Source organism: Schistocerca gregaria, chromosome 3 (genome assembly GCF_023897955.1).
Source record: "Schistocerca gregaria isolate iqSchGreg1 chromosome 3, iqSchGreg1.2, whole genome shotgun sequence".
NCBI lineage: Eukaryota > Metazoa > Arthropoda > Insecta > Orthoptera > Acrididae > Schistocerca > Schistocerca gregaria.
The window spans coordinates 171,090,883-171,112,123 of record NC_064922.1 but is presented as its reverse complement, the minus strand read 5'-3'; the positions used below and the strand labels follow the sequence as shown (position 1 = coordinate 171,112,123).

At 37.6% G+C, this 21,241-nt stretch overlaps 1 protein-coding gene across 1 annotated transcript in view; it reads right to left on the bottom strand.

Moving 5' to 3' along the window:
• Positions 1–12,729, bottom strand: part of LOC126356178 (hemocytin) — a 438,196-nt gene extending 425,467 nt beyond the window's left edge. Inside the window, exon 1 of the mRNA XM_050006942.1 lies at positions 12,591–12,729. Coding sequence (XP_049862899.1) covers positions 12,591–12,676 — 86 coding nt within the window. The 5' untranslated portion in view covers positions 12,677–12,729. The remainder of the gene's footprint in view (positions 1–12,590) is intronic.
• Positions 12,730–21,241: the final 8,512 nt, after the last annotated feature.

The window sequence follows — 21,241 nt, the reverse complement described above, 5'->3', positions numbered from 1 at the left end:
ATAACTAATGATGAAGTATTGAATAGGATTGGGGAGAAGAGGAGTTTGTGGCACAACTTGACCAGAAGAAGGGATCGGTTGGTAGGACATGTTCTGAGGCATCAAGGGATCACCAATTTAGTATTGGAGGGCAGAGTGGAGGGTAAAAATCGTAGAGGGAGACCAAGAGATGACTACACTAAGCAGATTCAGAAGGATGTAGGTTGCAGTAGGTATTGGAAGATGAAGAAGCTTGCACAGGATAGAGTAGCATGGAGAGCTGCTTCAAACCAGCCTCAGGACTGAAGACCACAACAACAACAACCCACAATACCAGGAGGAAGATGGACCTCCATTATGAATCAAAAAACCTTACTATTGTACAAAAAGGAGACCATTACATGAGCTTCAAGGTGTTCAATGCTCTCCCACCATCACTGAACTTACTTATCCATGAGCTTCCCAAATTTAAACAACAGCTCAAACAGTATTTATTAGATAATTCCTTCTATTCGGTAGAAGAGTATTTCAGTAGAGTTAACTGTAATTGATTTTTTCATTTACTAATTCGATGTGCTATTGTGTTTTATGATGCTCACAATCACCGTTAACATTACTGTGTCTTTCATTTAGGTATTAAGATGTACTATTTTTTAATGTAATTTTTTCTATAGCTATTAATGTGTATTTTGTCTTACACCAGATATCCTCTTGCAAGAGGTACTTTTATGTATTCCTTTTGTATTATTTGTAATAATTCTGACACATCCTACATCCATGCGAATGCCTCGCAGTATTGGATTTATGGGATATAAATAAATAAATCCTCTGTCTCGACAAGAACACCACACAAAGATTAACGGCATAATGTGTAACCATACATATTTTGTATGCCCCATAGGCTGCTGTATCATCCTTAAATAGTGACCCCTTGATCCCACAGCCAATGGTACGCAGCAGAGTATCACCCTGTTTTTGTGTGTTTTAAATGAAGGAGAGTTTTGTGGAAGAACTGCAGTCATTTGTTTATTAGTGACATGCATTGAATGGCTTGCAGTGCACTCAGGGAGTTGTAGCAGATAAGGTGTTTCATAGTCTGACTATGTCTCATCTGTGTCATTCTTGAAGTTTTCCCAGCATTCCTGAAGATGGCTGGACAGTTGCCAGCTAAAATATTGTGACAAGAAGTCAACAAGATCCAGCTGCAATCCAGAAACCTCATCGAATATGTCTCATCTGTTCAAGGTAACTCAAGAGTATGTATATTTTAGAGTCACAGACAGTGAATTGATTCAGTAAACTCATTTTGAGAACCAAATGAAACTATATGGTTCCACAGACCTTTCCAAATCTTAGACATTTATGATATGTGGTATATATGCAGACTGCAATAATGAACGAAAATTTGAACCAAGACTCAGATTCAAACCTGGGTCTGCTGCTCACAAGGCAGATGTGCTAACCACTATGCCATGCCTCCTTCTTCAGTTCAAATTCTCATTCATACATTCACACCTCAGCCCAATGGTATTCCCCCTAAATTCGAACAGCATTGTAGAGGCTCTCCAGCTATATCGGAACAGCACCACAGCATCAGACAAAATGAGGGAGTCTGCCTGAAACCCAGGCATAGATGTTTTAATTAAATGAATCATTTGATACTTTAATCAATCATTTGGTTAAAGCACCTACTCCTGGGTTTCAGGCAGAATTCCCCATTTTGTTCAATGCTGATGTGCTATTCCAATACAGCTGCAGAGTCCCTACAATACTGTTTAAGTTTACAGGGAATACCCTTGGACTGAGGTGTGAACAGGAATTTGGATTGAGGAGGGAGGCACGCTGGGTACTCCCTGCAGTTTTGCAAAGCCACTGTGCCACTTGGTATAGAGGTTGGCACATCTGCTTTGTGGACAGGAGACCTGGGTTTGAATCCTGGCCTTGATACAAATTTTCATTCGTCACTTCAGTCTGCATAGGTACATCATGATGTTGAGCAGTCCAATCTACATCTACATCTACATTTATACGCCGCAAGCCACCCAACAGTGTGTGGCAGAGGGGACTTTATGTGCCACTGTCATTACCTCCCTTTCCGGTTCCAGTAACGTATGGTTCGCGGGAAGGAGGCTGCCAGAAAGCCTCCGTGCACACTCAAATCTCTCTAATTTTACATTCATGATCTCCTCAGGAGGTATAAGTAGGGGGAAGCAATATATTCGATATCTCATCCAGAAACACACCCGCTCGAAACCACGACAGCAAGCTACACCGTGATGCAGAGCGTCTCTCTTGCAGAGTCTGCCACTTGAGTTTGCTAAACATCTCTGTAATGCTATCACGCTTACCAAATAACCCTGTGACGAGATGTGTCACTCTTCTTTGGATCTTCTCTATCTCCTCTGTCAACCCGACCTGGTACAGATCTCACACTGATGAGCAATACTCAAGTGTAGGTCGAACAAGTGTTTTGTAAGCCACCTCCCTTTTGATGGACTACATTTTCTAAGGACTCTCCCAATGAATCTCAACCTGGTACCCGCCTTACCAACAATTAATTTTATATGATCATTCCACTTTGAATCATTCTGCACGCATATTCCCAGATATTTTACAGAAGTAACTGCTACCAGTGTTTGTTCTGCTATCATATAATCATACAATAAAGGATCCTTCTTTCTATGTATTCGCAATATGTTACATTTGTCTATGTTAAGGGTCAGTTGCCACTTCCTGTGCCAAGTGCCTATCCGCTGCAGATCTTCCTGCATTTTGCTACAATTTTCTAATGCTCCAACTTCTCTGTATACTACAGCATCATCCGCAAAAAGCCGCATGGAACTTCCACACTATCTACTAGGTCATTTATATATATTGTGAAAAGCAATCGTCCCATAACACTCCCCTGTGGCACACCTGAGGTTACTTTAATGTCTGTAGACGTCTCTCCATTGAGAACAAAAATGCTGTGTTCTGTTTGCTAATAACTGTTCAATCCAGCCACACAGCTGGTCTGATATTCCATAGGCTCTTACTTTGTTTATCAGGCGACAGTGCGGAATTGTATCAAATGCCTTCTGGAAGTCAAGGAAAATGGCATCTACAACTGCACTGCTGTTATAAGATCCAATAAAATAATTCTGAAAATAAATCTTGGAGCCTTGTGTTCCATGTAATCGAGTAAATTTCTAAGAGTAAATCTGTGTCTCATAATTAACCAAGATGACAGCCAGTTACAACCTGTGGGTAAGGACTGACATTTTTATGATGCCAAGTGTCATTAAACTGCCCTGATTGTCTTTATAGTGGATAGGTGATTGAAAAAAGTCAAGCTACAGTGCAAAAGCTGTGAATGGTGCTGGTACAATATACATCTGCAGTCACTTTCAATGCCCTCATGCTGGATACTGTCATGATGTTTAGGTATATGTCTCTCACTCATATGTATACAGGGCATTTATAGTTTCACAATTGCATGAAATATTTATATAAGTGGAGCAACTGTGCCAATGTGCTCCCAAGACCTACAGTTGAAGCATTTCTAATCTTTGGCCTTTAAACCCTTTAGGTGATGCAGCCATGCAAGCTTCTCATCAAACATGAAACCCAATACTCTCACATTTTACTTGAAATTTGGAGCAGTGTCTCACATCTGATATTTAAAGTAAAGGTGGATCAAAAAGCCTGTGTGGCAGGGAACATAAACTGAACAGAAGTTATCAGGGATATTGAATGTATGAGGGCATGCTGAAAAGTAATGCCTCCAAATTTTTTAATTTGAAAACTCTTGAAGTTCTCCAAATAAAACAGATGTTATTAACTTTCTACACCTTTATTCTTCATGGCTGCATATTTATTTTTCAGCGCAGTCATCCTGGCAATGAACACATTTCTCCCAACAAGAGATCAGTTTGTTGATATCCTCACTGTAGAATGTTTGATTTTGTCGACAGAGAAACAACCTCACCTCTGCTTGCACCATTTTATCACTGTCACAGTGAAGTCCTCAAAGGTTTTCTTTGAGTTTTGGGAACAGTTGAAAATCAGATGGAGCCAAGTCGGGACTTTAAGGAGAATGATCAATGACAGTGAGTCCAAGGCATCGGACTGTTGCAGATGTCACAGCACTCGAGTGTAGCCTGGCATTGTCATGCTGAAGGAGACAGTGTTCCACATGTGAACAAACTCCTCGAATTTGAAACTTGATCACAGCATGCTGTTTTTCATGCAATGACATAGTTACTTACACATTTCCATGTTACATATTACAGTTCGGAGCCCTGTTGTGGGAGCTCACAGATGAACTAAATAAACAAAAAATTTTAATAACAGGGATCCAAGAAATGAGAAACACCACAGAGGACCCATTCGAATCACAAGGATACAGAATTTATAATGGGAAACCAGGACTGCGGGCAATGAAACAATGTCCCCAGTTTGGAACAGCGTTTTTAGTAAACATAAAAATAATAGATTCAGTATCGGATTTCCAAGCAGTATCACCAAGAATTGCAACTCTAAACTTTAAAAATATGAATAAAAACTATACAATAATAAATGCTCATGCTCCAACAAATGAAAAAAATTGTCTAACAAAAACAAAGGAAGAGGTAGATAAATTTTGGGACCTTCTAGAACAAACTGTGAACAGAGTAAATAAAAAGAATGTAAAAATCTTATTGGGCGATTTCAATGCTCAGTTGGGAAAAGAAAGGAAATATAAAGATATAATTGGAAAATGGAGTCCACATAAATTTATGAACAAAAACGGTCAAAGACTTGTAGAACTCAGCAGAGAACACAACCTTATATCTAAATAAACATACTTTAAGAGGAAGCCAAGTAAACTTAAAACATGGAAACATCCAGACTGGAGGAAGGGCAAGTGGCAGCTAGACCATGTCTGTATGGACAAAAATTTTCATAAGGAGATCCACAATGTTAAAGTACTGAGAGGAGTAGACACAGGCTCAGACCATTATATGGTTAAAATTAAAATCAAATTCACTCTGTTAAATAAGAGGACCGGAAAAACTAATAAAATAAGGAGGAGGTTTGACCCACATCAGCTAATTAAAAATAATAAGTACCAACAAATAACACAAACCATCAAATTAACAGATGATGTAGACCAACTAGTGCCTAATCTTAAAAAAGAAGCAGAGAATCTAGCTCCCTTGAACCCACGAAGGAAACATGCATGGTGGACATCAGAATGTGACTAATTCCATGAAGATAGACACCAAGCATAGTTAAAGTTTCACACATAAAACTGAAGAAAATGCCATCAACCTAAAAAATGAAAGGAAAAAATTCACTCAAAATATTAGAAGAATCAAGAGAGGATTTCAGAAAGATATTATAAACTCTATAGAAGGTAATTATCATAAAACTATAAAACCTTTGGGAAACAACTACAACAATATGAGGCCCCTACACTAATACTGAAAGATGAAGATGTAAAAATGACACACAGTAACAAGGAAAATGCAGAAATCATGGCAACAGCATTTAACAAACTTCTGAATTGTGAGGAACCCAAAGAACCCTTACAAATCAACATAAATACCCCAATAGAAACCAAACCTAACAAACTAGACCCTCCAACTTTCCAACAAGTAGAAAAAAATCTTAAAGAACAAAAAAATTATAAGGCAAGTGGAGAAGATCAGGTTTTTGTTGAAATGTGGAAATATGCAAGTGACACAGTCAAGACCTCCAAACACATGGCTCTAACAAAAGTTTGGGTAACAGAACGATTTCCCGAACATTGGACCACAGCTATCATCCACACACTATACAAAAAGGGAGATAAGAGCAACCCAGACAACTACAGAGGAATCTCTCTCCTAGATTGCACATACAAAATTCTATCCAAGATCCTATATGAAAGAATCAAGGAGCAATTAGAACAGGAGTTAGGGGAATATCAGGGAGGTCTCAGACCATGGAGAAGCTGTGCACAGCAGATAATTAGTTTAAAATTGATTATGGCATACTACAAGAAATGGAACAAACCTGTGGCAATAACATTTGTAGATTTTAAGAAGGCATATGACTGTCTCCACAGACCTTCAGTATTAAAAATTTTAAGAAATCTAGGACTCCATCCAAAACAAATTAAAATAATACAACTCACTCTAACCAACATCAAATCAAAAGTGAAGTTTAGGGGAGAAATTTCAGAACCATTCCTCATAAAAGCACGCTTAAGACAATGTGACTGTCTATCACCATTACTGTTCAACTGTGCGGTGGAATACATAATGAGAGACTGGTACAAGGACAATCCAAATAGGATAAGAATTGGAAGTGCAAAAGATGATATTAGCTTAAACTGCTTGGGATTCGCTGATGGTCTTGCTCTCCTAGCTAACACTGTTTAAGAAGCCAGGCAACAAGTGAAATCACTAAAAGAAATAGCAGAGAAAGTAGGCCTTAGAATATCATTTGAAAAAATGGAGATTATGCTAACTGATCCACCACTTGCAAACAAAATTACAACAGGAGAACAGGAAATCAAAATTGTTGATAAATTTAAATATTTAGGCGAAATAATAACATATGATCTAAATGTGAAGCCATCATGTCAGAATAGAATAAAAAAACTAAACTACGCAAATAACATTACCAAAACTACATACAACAAAAAAGCCTATCTATAGATGCAAAATTAAAACACTATAAAACAGTTACACAACCAGAAATAACGTATGCAGCTGAAACTATCTTCAAAACAACTAATACACCAGAAATTGACAAAATACTAAAAATAGAAAGAAGAATAATTAGGACATGTATAAATAAACAGTATAAAATAAATGGACATTGGAGAACAGCATCAAATGAAACAGTATATAAGAAAATAGCACCAGTCATGAGCACAATCAGGAAGAAATGCATCTCAATCTTTGGACATCTGATGAGAACTCCAGAAAACAGAATTAGTAAAAAAATAATACAAAAATTGTGGAATAGCAAGAGCAACATTAAATGAATCACAGAAATTAAGGAAGATATAAAAGAACTTCAAATTACAGTAGATGACCTAAAAAACTAGACAGAGAAAACCAGAATACTGCAAGACCCGCAAACCAGACTACAAATGAAAATCAATAAAAGGAGTACAGGAAGAGTTGTCTCAGGATGAAGAAAGAAAGAAAATATCTGAAAGAATGAAGAAATATTGGGCAGACAGAAGAGCAAAACGCCTTTCATATAAGAATAGACTCTAATAATTATATTACCTAAATATCATATTAAGTTATTGTTGAACCAAATTGTATCCCTGTGTAACAACTTGTTTAGAACTTTGTATTTTTGACTAGAGTGGTCCAATGAAGGCCATAAAATAAATAATAAAAACATAGTGTTTCAAAGCATAAAAAATGAAAGATTTTGTCAACATAGGAATCATACTTTAAATTGCTCCATCATTCAACAAAACAATGTCCCAAGCTTCAATTCCATTGAATTCTAATGTCCTTTTGACCTTGTGCATGAGACAGAGAACCTCCCTAGTTTTGGATTTAGGCAGTCAAGAGTGTAACTTTCACAGAGCAGCAAAGTCTGCAGTTAGGCAGCTTTCATTATAAACAGCTAGGAATCTGTTACTGTCTCAAAAGCTAGAAATCACAGTACATTCCTCTATATGAGAAACATCTTGTGCAAAGTCCAGTAGAGATCAAATAATAGTTAATATAAATCAGAACTGATACAAATCAGAAATACTTAATGCAGGAGTATAAGACCATTATGCCTAGACCATAAGTTTCCACCTGGAAAACAATAACTCATAGAACAACAAACCAACAATGTGCAAAAGTAGCTTTTACTGTGATAAGGAAGTTGAATAATTTAAGAATTATTTAAATGAAGAGTCATGGGGGGAAATTTATAGTCCATGAACTAAATCCAGTAAATTTAACACATTCATAAATGCAGTTAAACAATATTTTGCTATACCTCTACTTCTTAAAAATATGAAGTTAAAAATAATGTATAGAAACAGCTGGATCACTCCTGATACAAGAAAATCATGTGCTTAGGAAAGATTCCTTTAAAGAATTTCCAAAATAGGCAGTACAACACCTCAGTTTGATCGATATTTTAAAAAGTATATAGAATTATTCAGGAAAATAATAAAAGTGTCAAAATGTAGGACAATGACAGATGCATAAGAATGCATCTAATAAAACAAAAGTTGTTTGGCAATGAAATAACAAAAAGAATATTGATAACATACAGTTAAATGAAAATTCCCAAATACCCAGCAACCCAATACATGTAACTAAAATGTGTAAACTTTTTTGTAAATCTAAATGAAAAAACCTTGTTGAGTAAAACATCACTCATAAAAATTACACACATCTGAGGGAGGAGGTATACAGAACCACATTTCTCTTTCCAATGGGTGTATAGAAAGTACAGCAATAAATTAAGCTACCAAAGCCAAATTACTCCACAAGAATAGATAATAGACCATATATGATTATAAAAATATGCTGAGATAATCAGTGAACCATCAACTTAATCTTACAAATTTATTTACTTATTTATTTATTTGTGCTTCCCTACTTGTATCTTTCCAGATTAAGCATAAAAATTATAAAAAAGAAGCTATGAAGTGGTGACAAATTACAGACCAATTTCTTTACTGTTGATCTTTTCAAAAATAGTTGATTTTTTATGAAACATCTTCAGATTTTTTTACATAAACACAACATATTAATAGGTACCCAGCATGGATTTAGAAGGAATCACTTGGCTGAATCAGCTGTGTCTTCTTTTCTGAATGAAACATTGCAGGAAACATACAGGCAGAGTCATGTTTCGAGCATATTTCTATACTCATCAAAGGCTTCTGACCTCATCAGGCACAATAACCTTTTCAGGAAAATAAAGAATTTAAGTATTACGGGAGCAGTATATAACTGGATTAAACTCAGTCTCCATCAATGAAAACAGTTCATTGAGGTAACACATGAAGAAAATGATAGAATTAAAACCAACCAATGAAATCTATCAGCGATAAAACATGGTGTGCCCCAAGGACCCTTATTGGATCTAATCTTGTTTTTATTGTGTGTAAACAATTTAAATATAAACAATGGTAATGATAAAATATACAAATATGCAGATGACATGAGCATCTTAATAAAGGGAAATGTGAAAGAAATATTAGTAGAAAACATTAAAGCCATCATGGAGAACATAATAGATTACTTTGAGGCAAACAACTTATTTATGAACTTGGAAAAAATACATTTATCACACAGAATAGGACACCAGCTAACCCTCTTATTGAAATAAATGGCCAATCAATCACAAAAAGAGCGAGTACAAAATGTCTAGGCTTATGGATACAACAGAACATGAAATGGGATTCACATATAGATTAAATGAACAGAAAATTAAGCAAGACTTGCTTCATTATAAGAAGACTAAGCACCTCATAATAATCTCACGAGTATATATTTTGTTTGTGTTCACTCAATATTGAAATATGGGATAGTATTTTGAGAAAACTATATAAAAAGCTAGAAATCTTAAGTGCAGAAAAAGATAATTAGATTAATGTTAGGAGCATATCAAAGGACATCATGCAGAGAATTATTTAGAGAAAATAAAATTCTCTCTCTCCCCTGCATCATGAAATAAGTTGAACAGCATTGATCCTTGTACCTCTCATAGTGGATCGATGCACAGATATTATACACGACCAACAAATTTGTACATATTCAGCAGACAGAGTGAGCATTATTCCAAAAAGGGCCTACTACATCCTATCATCAAAGTGTATAGTGCCTTACCAAGGCACATAAAAAACATAAAAAACAATAAATTCTTATCATCAGTAAAAGATTACTCAGTTAAGAACAGCTTGTATTCTTTGAGCCAGTAGCTAATAAAACAAGATTGCACCATCTTTTGATGCTATATTTGTAACTTAAATAATATGATATTATTTCTAGTGCTGTACGAAATGTTTGTAGCACTTAAGCACTGCTCCAATCTCTACTGTAATACTGTACAACACTACATGTACAGAAACATTAAATAAAGAAAATGAATGCATGCAGATTGCTCAGAAGGCTTCCTAATGTGTTAAATAAATGCAATTACTATATATCAATTGATTGAAGATGTACAGTGCTAATGTTATCCAGAAATTCCAGCATTGTAGGTAAGTGATTTTTGCCAACAGTACCACCCATCATGGTCATCTTTCAGCTGCATTTTCAACACTAATTCCTCATGTCTACATCTACATCCATATTCTGCAAAGCACCATGAGTTGCATTGCAGAGAGTACGTCCCATTGAGCCAGTTATTTGAGTTTCTTCTCTTCCATTCAGGTACAGAGCACAGGAAAAATGATTGTTTGAATGCCTTTGTGTGTGCAGTAATTATTCTTATCTTATCCTCACAATCCCTATGTAAGCAATATATAAGGGGGTTGTAGTATATCCCTAGATTAATCATTTAAGGCAGGTTCTTGAAATTTTGTTAATAGACATTCTCAGGACAGGTTATATCTGTCTTCCAGAATCTGACAGTTCAGTTCTTTCAGTATCTCTGTAACACTCTCCCACAGATTAAACAAACTGGTGACCATTCATGCTGCCCTTTTTTGTATACATTCAATGTCAATATATATTGGCATGCGTCTCACACACTTGACCAATACCACAGAACTGGTCACACAAGTGATTTGTAAGCAATCTCTTTTGAAGACACTGCTATATCTGTGCCAGTAAGCTCATAGGATAAGATGCAGTTATACACCTTCAAATTGTGCCACTTCCTTCACAGCAAATCTTTTGTTGCCCCCAAAGACAGTCAGTCCATGTGCTACTCTATTACTTCACCTTTGTGTTATACAAAGAAAATAAAAGAGGTTGAACTATCCCTGTGAACACTCTAGGCACTAATCTACACTCACACATAGACAATTGGTGTTGTACATCAACCTCTCTCATCTGCAGACATCTAGAGTTACTGTTAATATTAATACGCCAGTTGATAATTTATGGATTAGTGAACACTAACTGCCATTCAGTAAATACCATTCTCTATAAGATAGTAATATGATTGACAAAAACGAGGAAGGAAAGTCAAAGAAGTAATATAGGATGAGGTCAGCTACAGAAGATATAAGACGAATGAAAGGACAGTTCTGGACCTGTGAACCTGTAAAGAAAATAGTTCATAATTCTGAGGCAGATGTGTAGTACAGTCACAACTGCAACTGACATTATTACCAGGTGTCATGTTTTATTGTTGCAGGTAAAAACAGGATTGAAAAGTACTTATTGCAAAGGGAATGTAGTGTTGATCTATTTCCTTTTCATTTGTTGAAGTAGCATGGTATAAAATAAAATAAAAGTTCTGAATATGCCAGGGTTGAAGCTGTTAATATTCACAGATAAGATAGAAGGAAACTAAATAAACATAAAATTTTAATTCTAACTGAACTTGATTTAGATTCAGTCAAAAATAAAGTAACTGAACTTGATTTAGATTCAGTCAAAAATAAAGCAGTTGTAATGGACAAAAGATATAAACGCATCATACTAGGGATCAGACTGAGAAAAATAGAACACAAATGAGTAGATTTCATGGCGTAAATCATGTTAACTAAAATAAGCAAATCAGGTTTGGAACAGCATAAATTACAACAATAAACTTCAAAAATTATTCTGAAGCAAGGAAGTACACCATAAGTGATAATGACAAATGCCAGCCATTGATGTGGAACATAGAAAATTTCTTAAATTACACACATGCTACAAAGTATAAGAATGTAAAACATGCACCTGTATTTAAAATTTGATATTTCCGAATAAAGGTAAAAATTAAGGAGATATCCAAATTACAAATTATGCACTTTTACAACAAACTTTGGTAGAAGCTGATAAAGAATAAATTATGGAGGGCATACAGGAAAGAATTGCCCAAACAAATAAAATTTAAAAAGTAATTTACAGTCATGTTATTTTAAATTAAATTATAATGTTTAATGTTCTTTGCATGGAAAGTGATGAGTGAATGAATTAAGATGAGGAGATAGTCGATAACAATGAACACTGTCTCAGAGTTTCCCTCAAAAATGAAAAGTATCTCAACTGCTATAAGAGAATCTGTTGTGAAACCTCTGTTTCGCAAATTATGCACACTATTGTTTTTAGGCACATACATATGGATGTGGCTGTGTATGAATCAAGCTGATGGTCTAAATGAAGTGTACATAGCAATAATAATTTTCTTTAACTAGATAGTGAAAGATTAAACCAAGAAGGATGAGGAAAGTCTATAATACAAAAGAAATTGAACTTAAAGTTAAATAAAAATAAAAATGTATAGCATAGTATAAGCAATCCATATATCAAAAAATAAATCCAAGACACAGCAATACATTTTCTTAACTCAGATTCTGTACAGAAAACATATGACATTCTCACAACAGCTTTTCATAATGCATCTATTCTCTAAATGGACAACATCTCTAGAGCAACAGCTTTTGAAGTTAATTAAAACACATATTTTCCATTATAACATTCAGGAGATAATCAGCAGTTAGCAACATTAGAACAGCAAAAAGTACTTACACATATGTGCAGTGCACAACATGTGCCACAACCAATAGCAAACACAACTCCAGCGCCTGCACTGCAGAGCGACAGTGCCCTGCCATTGCACACGACACAGTGCTCTGGGAGCAGTCGTGATGCAGAATGACGGGCCTGGAGACTGGCTTGTTGGCTGTGGCAGGCTGGCTTACAGGAAGGTGCTATCACTCAGCTTATCAGCCCCAAGTGGTCTGCTGCCAGACCACCTGGGGCTCCGGATGTGGTGAGATGTTGTGCTCAAATCTGCACTTGCATATCTCACTCCATTGCCTGCTGGATACTTCTGTGTGGCCCTTAAATGCCTCACCTCTAAATGCATTGAACATAATTCAATAATTCTTCTGATGCTTATTGCTATTTACCATCATATTACTGGTAACAGAACATTGAATACTGAAGTTACAATTTATTTCACCACTGGGACTGATGTTAATGTGTGTTACAAGTGGAGAGTTAACTTTCCATAAAAGGGAGATATCAATAGTCTACCCTAATATGGAACAAGTGATTCAACTGCCTCATTCATTCTTTCATTTGTCATGTTCTCCAGACCCTATAATCAAGCAGAATGAGTGAGGATGTACGTAACAAAAGACAACCAGGGGAATAAACTAAATCTATACACTATCTTAACAATAAAATATTGCCATATTAGTATATACTTGTGCTTACTAAGCTAAATTTACCACAGTAAATTCAGAAGGAAAGTTGATACACTGATACATGAAGTAGCTATTGTTAATCATTTACTGCTAGCTTAATATTTACATGAATATATTGATATTTTTCAAAGAATATTGATTATCTGTATATATTACAGTAAAAAACTTGAATATGGATGTCACTGACACTTCTTATGTAGCTATTAGGAATCAGTTACTCTTGAATCTAGGTAATTAGATAAATTTGTACTGCAGCGAGGCTCAGACAACAGCACCTACACCTCACTGGGGACCATTACATCTCTCTTGTGGCCACTCTAAATGGCAGTCAGATGTCATCTTGTGTGCCTATTGGCTGGCCATACACAGATATAACAAAGCCTACAGTGCTGACTGGATACAACTTTAATCTCTACCTACCAGTTTGTTGGGTAGGTTGCCATCATATGGACTATTTGCATAGCATCTTGACTGTCATCTCTTGGATACTTCCAGGTTTGTGATAGTGGTGCAAATTTCAAAACAAAAATAACATAGGCAGGCTTGCTAAAAGCAAAATCAGAAACTATATTTGAGTTTCTTCATGTCAATCTGGTTATTTTCAAAAGAGTACATGTTGAAGTGCGTACTGTACTTGGTTTGGCACAAGCCTTTTACAGTGGCATTTAGAATTTAACACTTATGTTAGAATTATATGGAGATAAGCTATTCTATTTTTTTTTTTTTTTTGAAAACTCCAAGACAGCACTAACAACAGCAAGAAAAACACTATCAACAGTAACAGAAGCAATGTTGAGGGCAAATGTAGCTCTTACACATCTCCATCTATATGACTGCACTGCAGTTCATAGTTAAATGCCTGGCAGAGTCACCTTCAAACTATTTCTCTACCATTTCACACCCAAACAGCTTATGGGAAAAAAGAACACTTAAATCTTTCCATGGAAGATCTGGTTTCTCTTATTTTATTGCAATGACCTTTTCTCACTATGTAAGTGGTAACCAACAAAATATTTTTGCAGTTGGAGGAAAAAGTGAATGGTTAAAATTTCCTGAAAAGATCCTGCTGCAATGAAAAACGTTATTGCCACCCAAACTCACTTACCACACCCATGACTCTCTCCTATTTTGCAATAATACAAAACAAGCTGCATTCTTTGAACTTTTTTGATGTCCTCTTGTTAGTGTAAATCTCAGCAATGTCACATCCAGGCCCATCAGTCTTTTCTTGAGAAGATACCATAATTTGTTTTTCAACCCTACAGGTTAACATGCAGATGCAGATACTCTATCCTGGCTGTCCATGGGCATAGATCTGACTTTTAATTCGCAAAAGGCTGCACAGATGACTCAAATTATGGAGCAGTTACCTACTGAAGCAGTTTGTGTTGCTTGGCCTGAGAGGCAGGGCACTCCCACTGCTTCCACCTAGTATATTCTGCATTTTGTTCAACAAATTTGATCCAAACAGCGAGGTCTAACTGAAAACCCCATACTTATTGCTCACTTTTACAGTGGCTGGTGATAATTAAAGAGATACTTATTCTGAGTAGCAACCAGAGCATTGTATGGCCATTGCTTCACCCCTAGAGGTCTGTGTATTTACATTACTGCAACATGTCTACCAGTGAAAAGTATGCTTGTTATTATATACTAGCTTACTATGTCATTTAATATGGACTCTCTGCAATGGTTCTTGATCATCATTTCTTGAATATGTGCAGGCTTTTGGTAGTGTGCAGTTGATAACCATAAGGGCTCAGACTTGTGTTTGAATTTGCTTACGGTTTTCCTGCCATTCTCGAAGATTTCGTATTCGTATGTGTACTCTCCCTTGTGTTGAAAAATGGCATTTGGCCATTTATTACAGTATGGTTTTAATTTTCTTCTGACTGTAACAAAAAGGCAATGCTCCACATTCTGGTCCAGATGCACCAATTGGGAATGATCAGTTGCTGTATCTTCTTCTGCCAGTGGTGTCATTTGGATGCAATATGGTGGGACACGGGGTCAGTACACTGCTCTCTCAGCTGTTCTCAACTTTCTAGGCCTTGGAGTGCTACTCCTCACTGAAGAAGTTCCCCATCTGTCATCGCATGGCTGAGTGCATCAAATTCCAATCCTCCTCCCAAGGAAAAATCCCTGGTAGTACCATAAATTAAGCCTGGGGCCCCAGCATAACAGCCAGACATGTTGACTACTGAGGTACACAGGCAGACCTGAATGTGTGAGGTTTCCCAATATGTAACTTTATGTCTGAGGGGGAGCTTACTCAAGACCTCTGTACCAGAAACTAAAATGCAACACTGAATCCTATACAAGCAGGCTAAGTTTGCATGAATGGTAGTTTTTTTATTATAATGGTTATTTCAGGAGAGACACAAAAACCAAAAATGATAAAAAAAGAGGCAGCAATTTCCTTGTAGATGAATCATGTGAGCTACATTATGACCTCTAAAACATTAAAAAAATCTTACTATGACTCACTCAAAATACCTGCTTCTGTATCATTTAAATGTGCCATCTATTATTTATTGATATTATTCTTATCCATTACTTTTTAAAAGAATTTTTGTGTCTTCAATTGTATTGTAGTACATTAGTAACTAATTTTTGTCGTTAGAAACAAATAGCTTTCGTGAGTAAATCCAGTGGGGAGCATGTGTAAAAACTGCAAGATCTCTGAAGATACATGTGAAAGATTTGTCATGGTTGTGACATACATGTACAGACAAACAAATGAGTATGATTTCAGAAAAAATTGGAGGATTTGTTCAAGAGAAAGGCCTTCACAAATTGAGCAAGTGAGTAATGCACTGGTTCACCTCTAGCTCTTATGCAAGCAGGTATTCAGCTTGGCATTGCTTGATAGAGTTGTTGGATATCCTTCTAAGGGATATCATGCCAAATTATGTCCAATTCGGCATTAGACTGTCAAAATCTTGAGCTGGTTGTATGGCCCTGCCCAGAATGCTCCAAACATTTTCAGTTGGGGAGAGATCTGGTGACCTTGCTGGCCAAGGTATGGTTTGACAAGCATGAAGACAAGCAATAGAAACTCTTGCCATGTGTGGGAGGGCATTGTATTGCTGAAATATAAGCCCAGGATGGCTTGCCATGAAGGGCAAAAAAATTGGGAGTGGAATATCATCGACACACCACTGCGCTGTAAGGGTAGTGAGGATGACAGCCAAAAATGTCATTGCTACAAAGGGAAATGGCATTCCAGACCATCACTCCTTGTTGTTGGGCCATATTGCAGCAACAGTCAACTTCATATACCACAGCTGTCTGGGGCGTCTCCAGACATGTCTTTGCTGGTCATCAGTTCGAAGTGGGACTCTTCACTGAAGACATTCTGCTTCAGTCAATGTCATTCCAGGCTGAAGACATGTCTGCAGACATCCTGAACAGTGGTGGGATATCAACCTGACTGTCACCTGCCATATGACCCAACGACCATGGCTGATGGTCTGGAGTGGCATTTATGTTCATAGCAGCACCCATTTGGTTGTAAACCATGGCACACTTGCACACTGCACCACCTCGCTCCATGTGCAGGCAAAGCGTCTATAGAATATGTGCAAAGTGGACTGATCTGGGTCTCATATTTTACCAGCAAGACATTTTAAAATGTTTACTGCCTTCAGACATTTGCATTTCAGGTCACAAAGCTGTGGCAGCCACGTTCTTCTCTGAAAAAAGCTGGGGCCCAAGAATCTCCATGAAGTCTTACAATCCAATATGGTTCTCCTAAGTCAGAGCTCTGGGTAGTGAAAGGTTTGACACAAACAATTAAAATGCATGCAAACAGTTTTTTCTGTGGAAGATTTAAAACCAATGGTATCAGCCCAATCATCTAGCCTATTAAAGGTCAGCTGTAGTTGACATGTAGTAGACAGGGGGTAGAGCAAAATACCACATTGTCTTACACAAATAAGGAATAATTGACTGGATTCCTTATTGTGGAAGAGATACTATTAATGCTACAATATGAAGGGTAACATTCAGAACACTACCCTGTGGAACACCATGCCACTGAGGGAGTGGATCAGAGTATGTAGCAGAAACTTGATACTGGAAATCTCATTCACTGAGGAAGGACTGCAGCAAGATGGGGAGATACCCATGAAATCCCCATTAATATAGTTGACATATCCAGATCAAAAATAATACCAATAAACAGCTGTTTGCATAGGAATGACTCTCGTATCACACCCTCCAGCTGGAAGAGATTGTCAGGCTTCGACTGGTATTTCTGAAACCCAGATTAGTAATGGCTGACCAATCCCTTCATTTTGAAAGTCCACACTACTCATTGATTTATCATCCACTCAAGGGCCTTTCCTATATATCTAGTGAGCACAACCCTCCTGCAGCTATCTGAGTATAGCCCAGCCTCCACTGACTTCAGAAGTCGTATCAGAATCACCACCCACCACAGATCTGGATAAAGGCCTTCAGTCCATATTTGACTGAAGAGGCAAAAGAGGAGAAAGGGCAGTTATATGGTTCCCAGTTGCCAGACAAAAAAAGCTAGTCTCTATTTCTCCCTCTTGTTCCTCCTGTTAATGGAATTGATGATTTATGTAATAGATGGACATGAAATATTGTTTTGCCAACATCCATGCTATTTTCTCTGGATGCTGTTTGGATGACATCATCATTTAATTTGCACATATTGGGTCTGAACCTTTATTTCCTTCCAAACTGGCTCCCGTTCCTTCATTGTTGGTATGGAACAGTTAATGAATGTTAACAATTCTTTCCACACATCTAATTTCTCTCCTTGATGAATCACCCAGCATTACCCCCTGCTTGCCCAAAGATTGCGAGATTGTCTCCACTTGGTCTATATAATGCAACACATCTGTCCCTAACTGCTAACCAACTTTCCTTGTTCCACCAAGAGATGACCTTTCTTCTAGTGTAGCTGGAAGATGTAGAAATGGAGGGATCAGCTGCATGGTGCAACACATTCATGATGTGTACATCCAGTCCCGAGTTCTGATACAGTGTTGGAATACTGCTGTTGACTGTAAAGTGGCCAGTTTGTCCTGCCGAACATCTTCTTGTTCAGACATCATAGTCACAGCTAGGTGAAGTCAGATGAGAAAGTGGTTACTGGAGTATAAATTGTTGGACACTTCCCACATAATGATATCTGCAAGTGCAGCGATGCATAGGGAGAAATATATATCAGAGAATGGCCCAGTGGCCATGAAGAAATGCATCATTTCCCCCGTGTTGAGTATGCAGATGTCCTCTGACATTAGTACACTGGACTCGCATTTGGGAGGACGACGGTTCAATCCCGCATCCGGCCATCCTGATTAGGGTTTCCTGTGATTTCCCTAAATAGTTCCAGGCAAATGTCACAATGGTTTCTTTGAAAGGGCGTGGCTGACTTCCTGCCCCATCCTTCCCTAACCCGATGAGACCGATGACCTCATTGCCTGGTCTCCTCCTCCAAAAACAACCCAACAACCACCCCTCTGACACTAGCAGCCTCTCAATTACCCAACTCCAAGGATAGATGGTAGAAGTGCCCTAGAGCTCATGCTGTGCATTGAGATAACCAAGTAACAAGAAGGGGTGGGGAGCTGTCACATGAGATCAGTAAGTAAAGTGTCATCAGGATGTTGCCGCAGTGGGATGCACACACAGCATTCTGTGAGGTGAGATCGCACATACAAGGGTAAGTCAGTTATTAACTGCAATTTAGTTATATTTTTGTTTTTTTAGGTAGTACTGTCGTTTTACATTGATGATGCATTCTTTGTTTATTTGTTGTTGTATCTTTGCAATTTTAAAGCTGCTAGGTTAGTTTCATATCCCTGCCATATGCTGTTAATCATGGCTGCTCCACTGTCTATTTGCACCAAAGAAGAGCAACGTTCAGTGATCTGTTGTTTGTGGCTGGAAGGCATATTAGGGGCTGAAATTCATCAAAGAGTTTTGGTACAGTACAGGAACAGTGTCTTGTCACAACAGAGTGTCTATGAATGGATTGAAAAATTCCGAAATGGTCACACAAGCGTTATGCACAATAAAGAAGCCGGATAACCATTCACCTCACAAATTAAGAAACCATTGAGCGTTCATGTGAAATGATTCTCTTAGAGAGATGATTAACTGTTGATGAAGTGGCACATCGTCTGAAAATTGGTCATGGTTCTGCCTATAAAATCATCCACAACAGACTTGGGTTTCAAAAAGTTTGTGCAAGATGGGTCCCAAAACAACTCACAAGGCTGCATAAGCAAATGCACTTGGACATCTGCAAAAACATTTGGATCATTATGGTAATGAAGGAGACAACTTCTTTGACAAGATCATTACTGGTGATGAAACATGTACCCATCATTACGAGACGGAAAGTAAATGGCAGAGTACGGAATGGAAACATCCAAATTAACAAGAAAAAGTTCAAACCCTACTGTCCTCAGGAAAACTGATGCTTACAGTTTTTTGGGATGAACAAGGTCCAGTACTGGAACATTATGGGGAAAGGGACACAATAATAAACAGTGTACATTACAGTCAGATGCTTACTGCCAGGCTATAGCCTGCAATTTGAAACAAACACTGAGGATTGCTGTCAAAAGATGTTGTGTTGTTGCACGATGATGCCTGCCTGCATACTGCTGCCCACACTGCTGAAACGCTCCAGAAACTCAAATTTGAAGTACTGCCTCCATATAGTCCCGACCTTGTCCCTTCTGACTATCACTTGTTTGGTCCACTCAAACAGGCATTAAGGGCCCTTTGATTTGCCTTGGATGAAGCAGTGAAAGAAGGATTGCATTCCTGGCTCGCAGCTCAACCAAGAATCTTCTTTTATGGTGGCAGTGGGGGTTAGTGTTTAACGTCCCATCGACAACGAGGTCATTAGAGATGGAGCTCATGCTCGGGTTAGGGAAGGATTGGGAAGGAAATCGGCCGTGCCCTTTCAAAGGAACCATCCCGGCATTTGCCTGAAGCGATTTAGGGAAATCATGGAAAACCTAAATCAGGATGGCTGGAGACGAGATTGAACCGTCGTCCTCCCGAATGCGAGTCCCGTGTGCTAACCACTGCGCCACCTCGCTCGGTCTTCTTTTATGAGGGCATTAGGAAGCTTGTATAATGATGGACCAAGTACGTTGAAATGCAAGGAGACTATGTCTAAAAATGATGTTCTTGTAAGTTTCCTATTTGATTACAATAAAATTTTATAACTACAGTGCAGATAATAATTGTCTTTCCCTCATACAATATGTGATCAAAGAGTAATGGGAATTTTTGTTTTTGTTAAAGAATATTTGTCTATTCATCAACATTAACTTTGTTCCCATGAAAGTAAATTTCCTCAGCTTGAATACACTTGTGCCAGTGCTTTTTCCAATCTTGGAAGCACTTCTCGAACTCACTTTTTGTATGGTGTTCAGCTGCTTCTGTGATTCTGTTTTTATCTCATCAGTGGTGGCAAAATGACTTCCTTTCATGGTTCTCTTCAGCCTTGGGAATAAAATGAAGTGACAGGGGACCATGTCCAGTGATATGGTCACTGAGGCAACATAACAGTGTTGTGTTTTGCCAAAAGATCATGAACAAGCATTGAGGTGTGAGCAGAAGTATTATCATGATGAAATTTCCACAAGTGGTTTTTCCACAATTCTGGTAATTTTCTTCAGATTGCTTCATGAAAACGCTGCCCAACTTCCAGGTAGTATTCCTTCTTGACAGTATGACCATAAAGCAGGAATTCATGCTGCACTGTTCCCTTGTAATTGAAGAAAACAGTAAGAAGAACCTTCACATACGATCTAACTTATCAAATTTTTTTTGCCTTGGCTCTTCAGGCAGTTTCCATTTGGATGATTGGGCCTTGATTTCAGTGTCATACCCAGATACCCATGTTTCATCATCTGCTCTATAGAAGTTATGTATCATTATTGACATTATTCAGAAATTTCTGAGTGATGT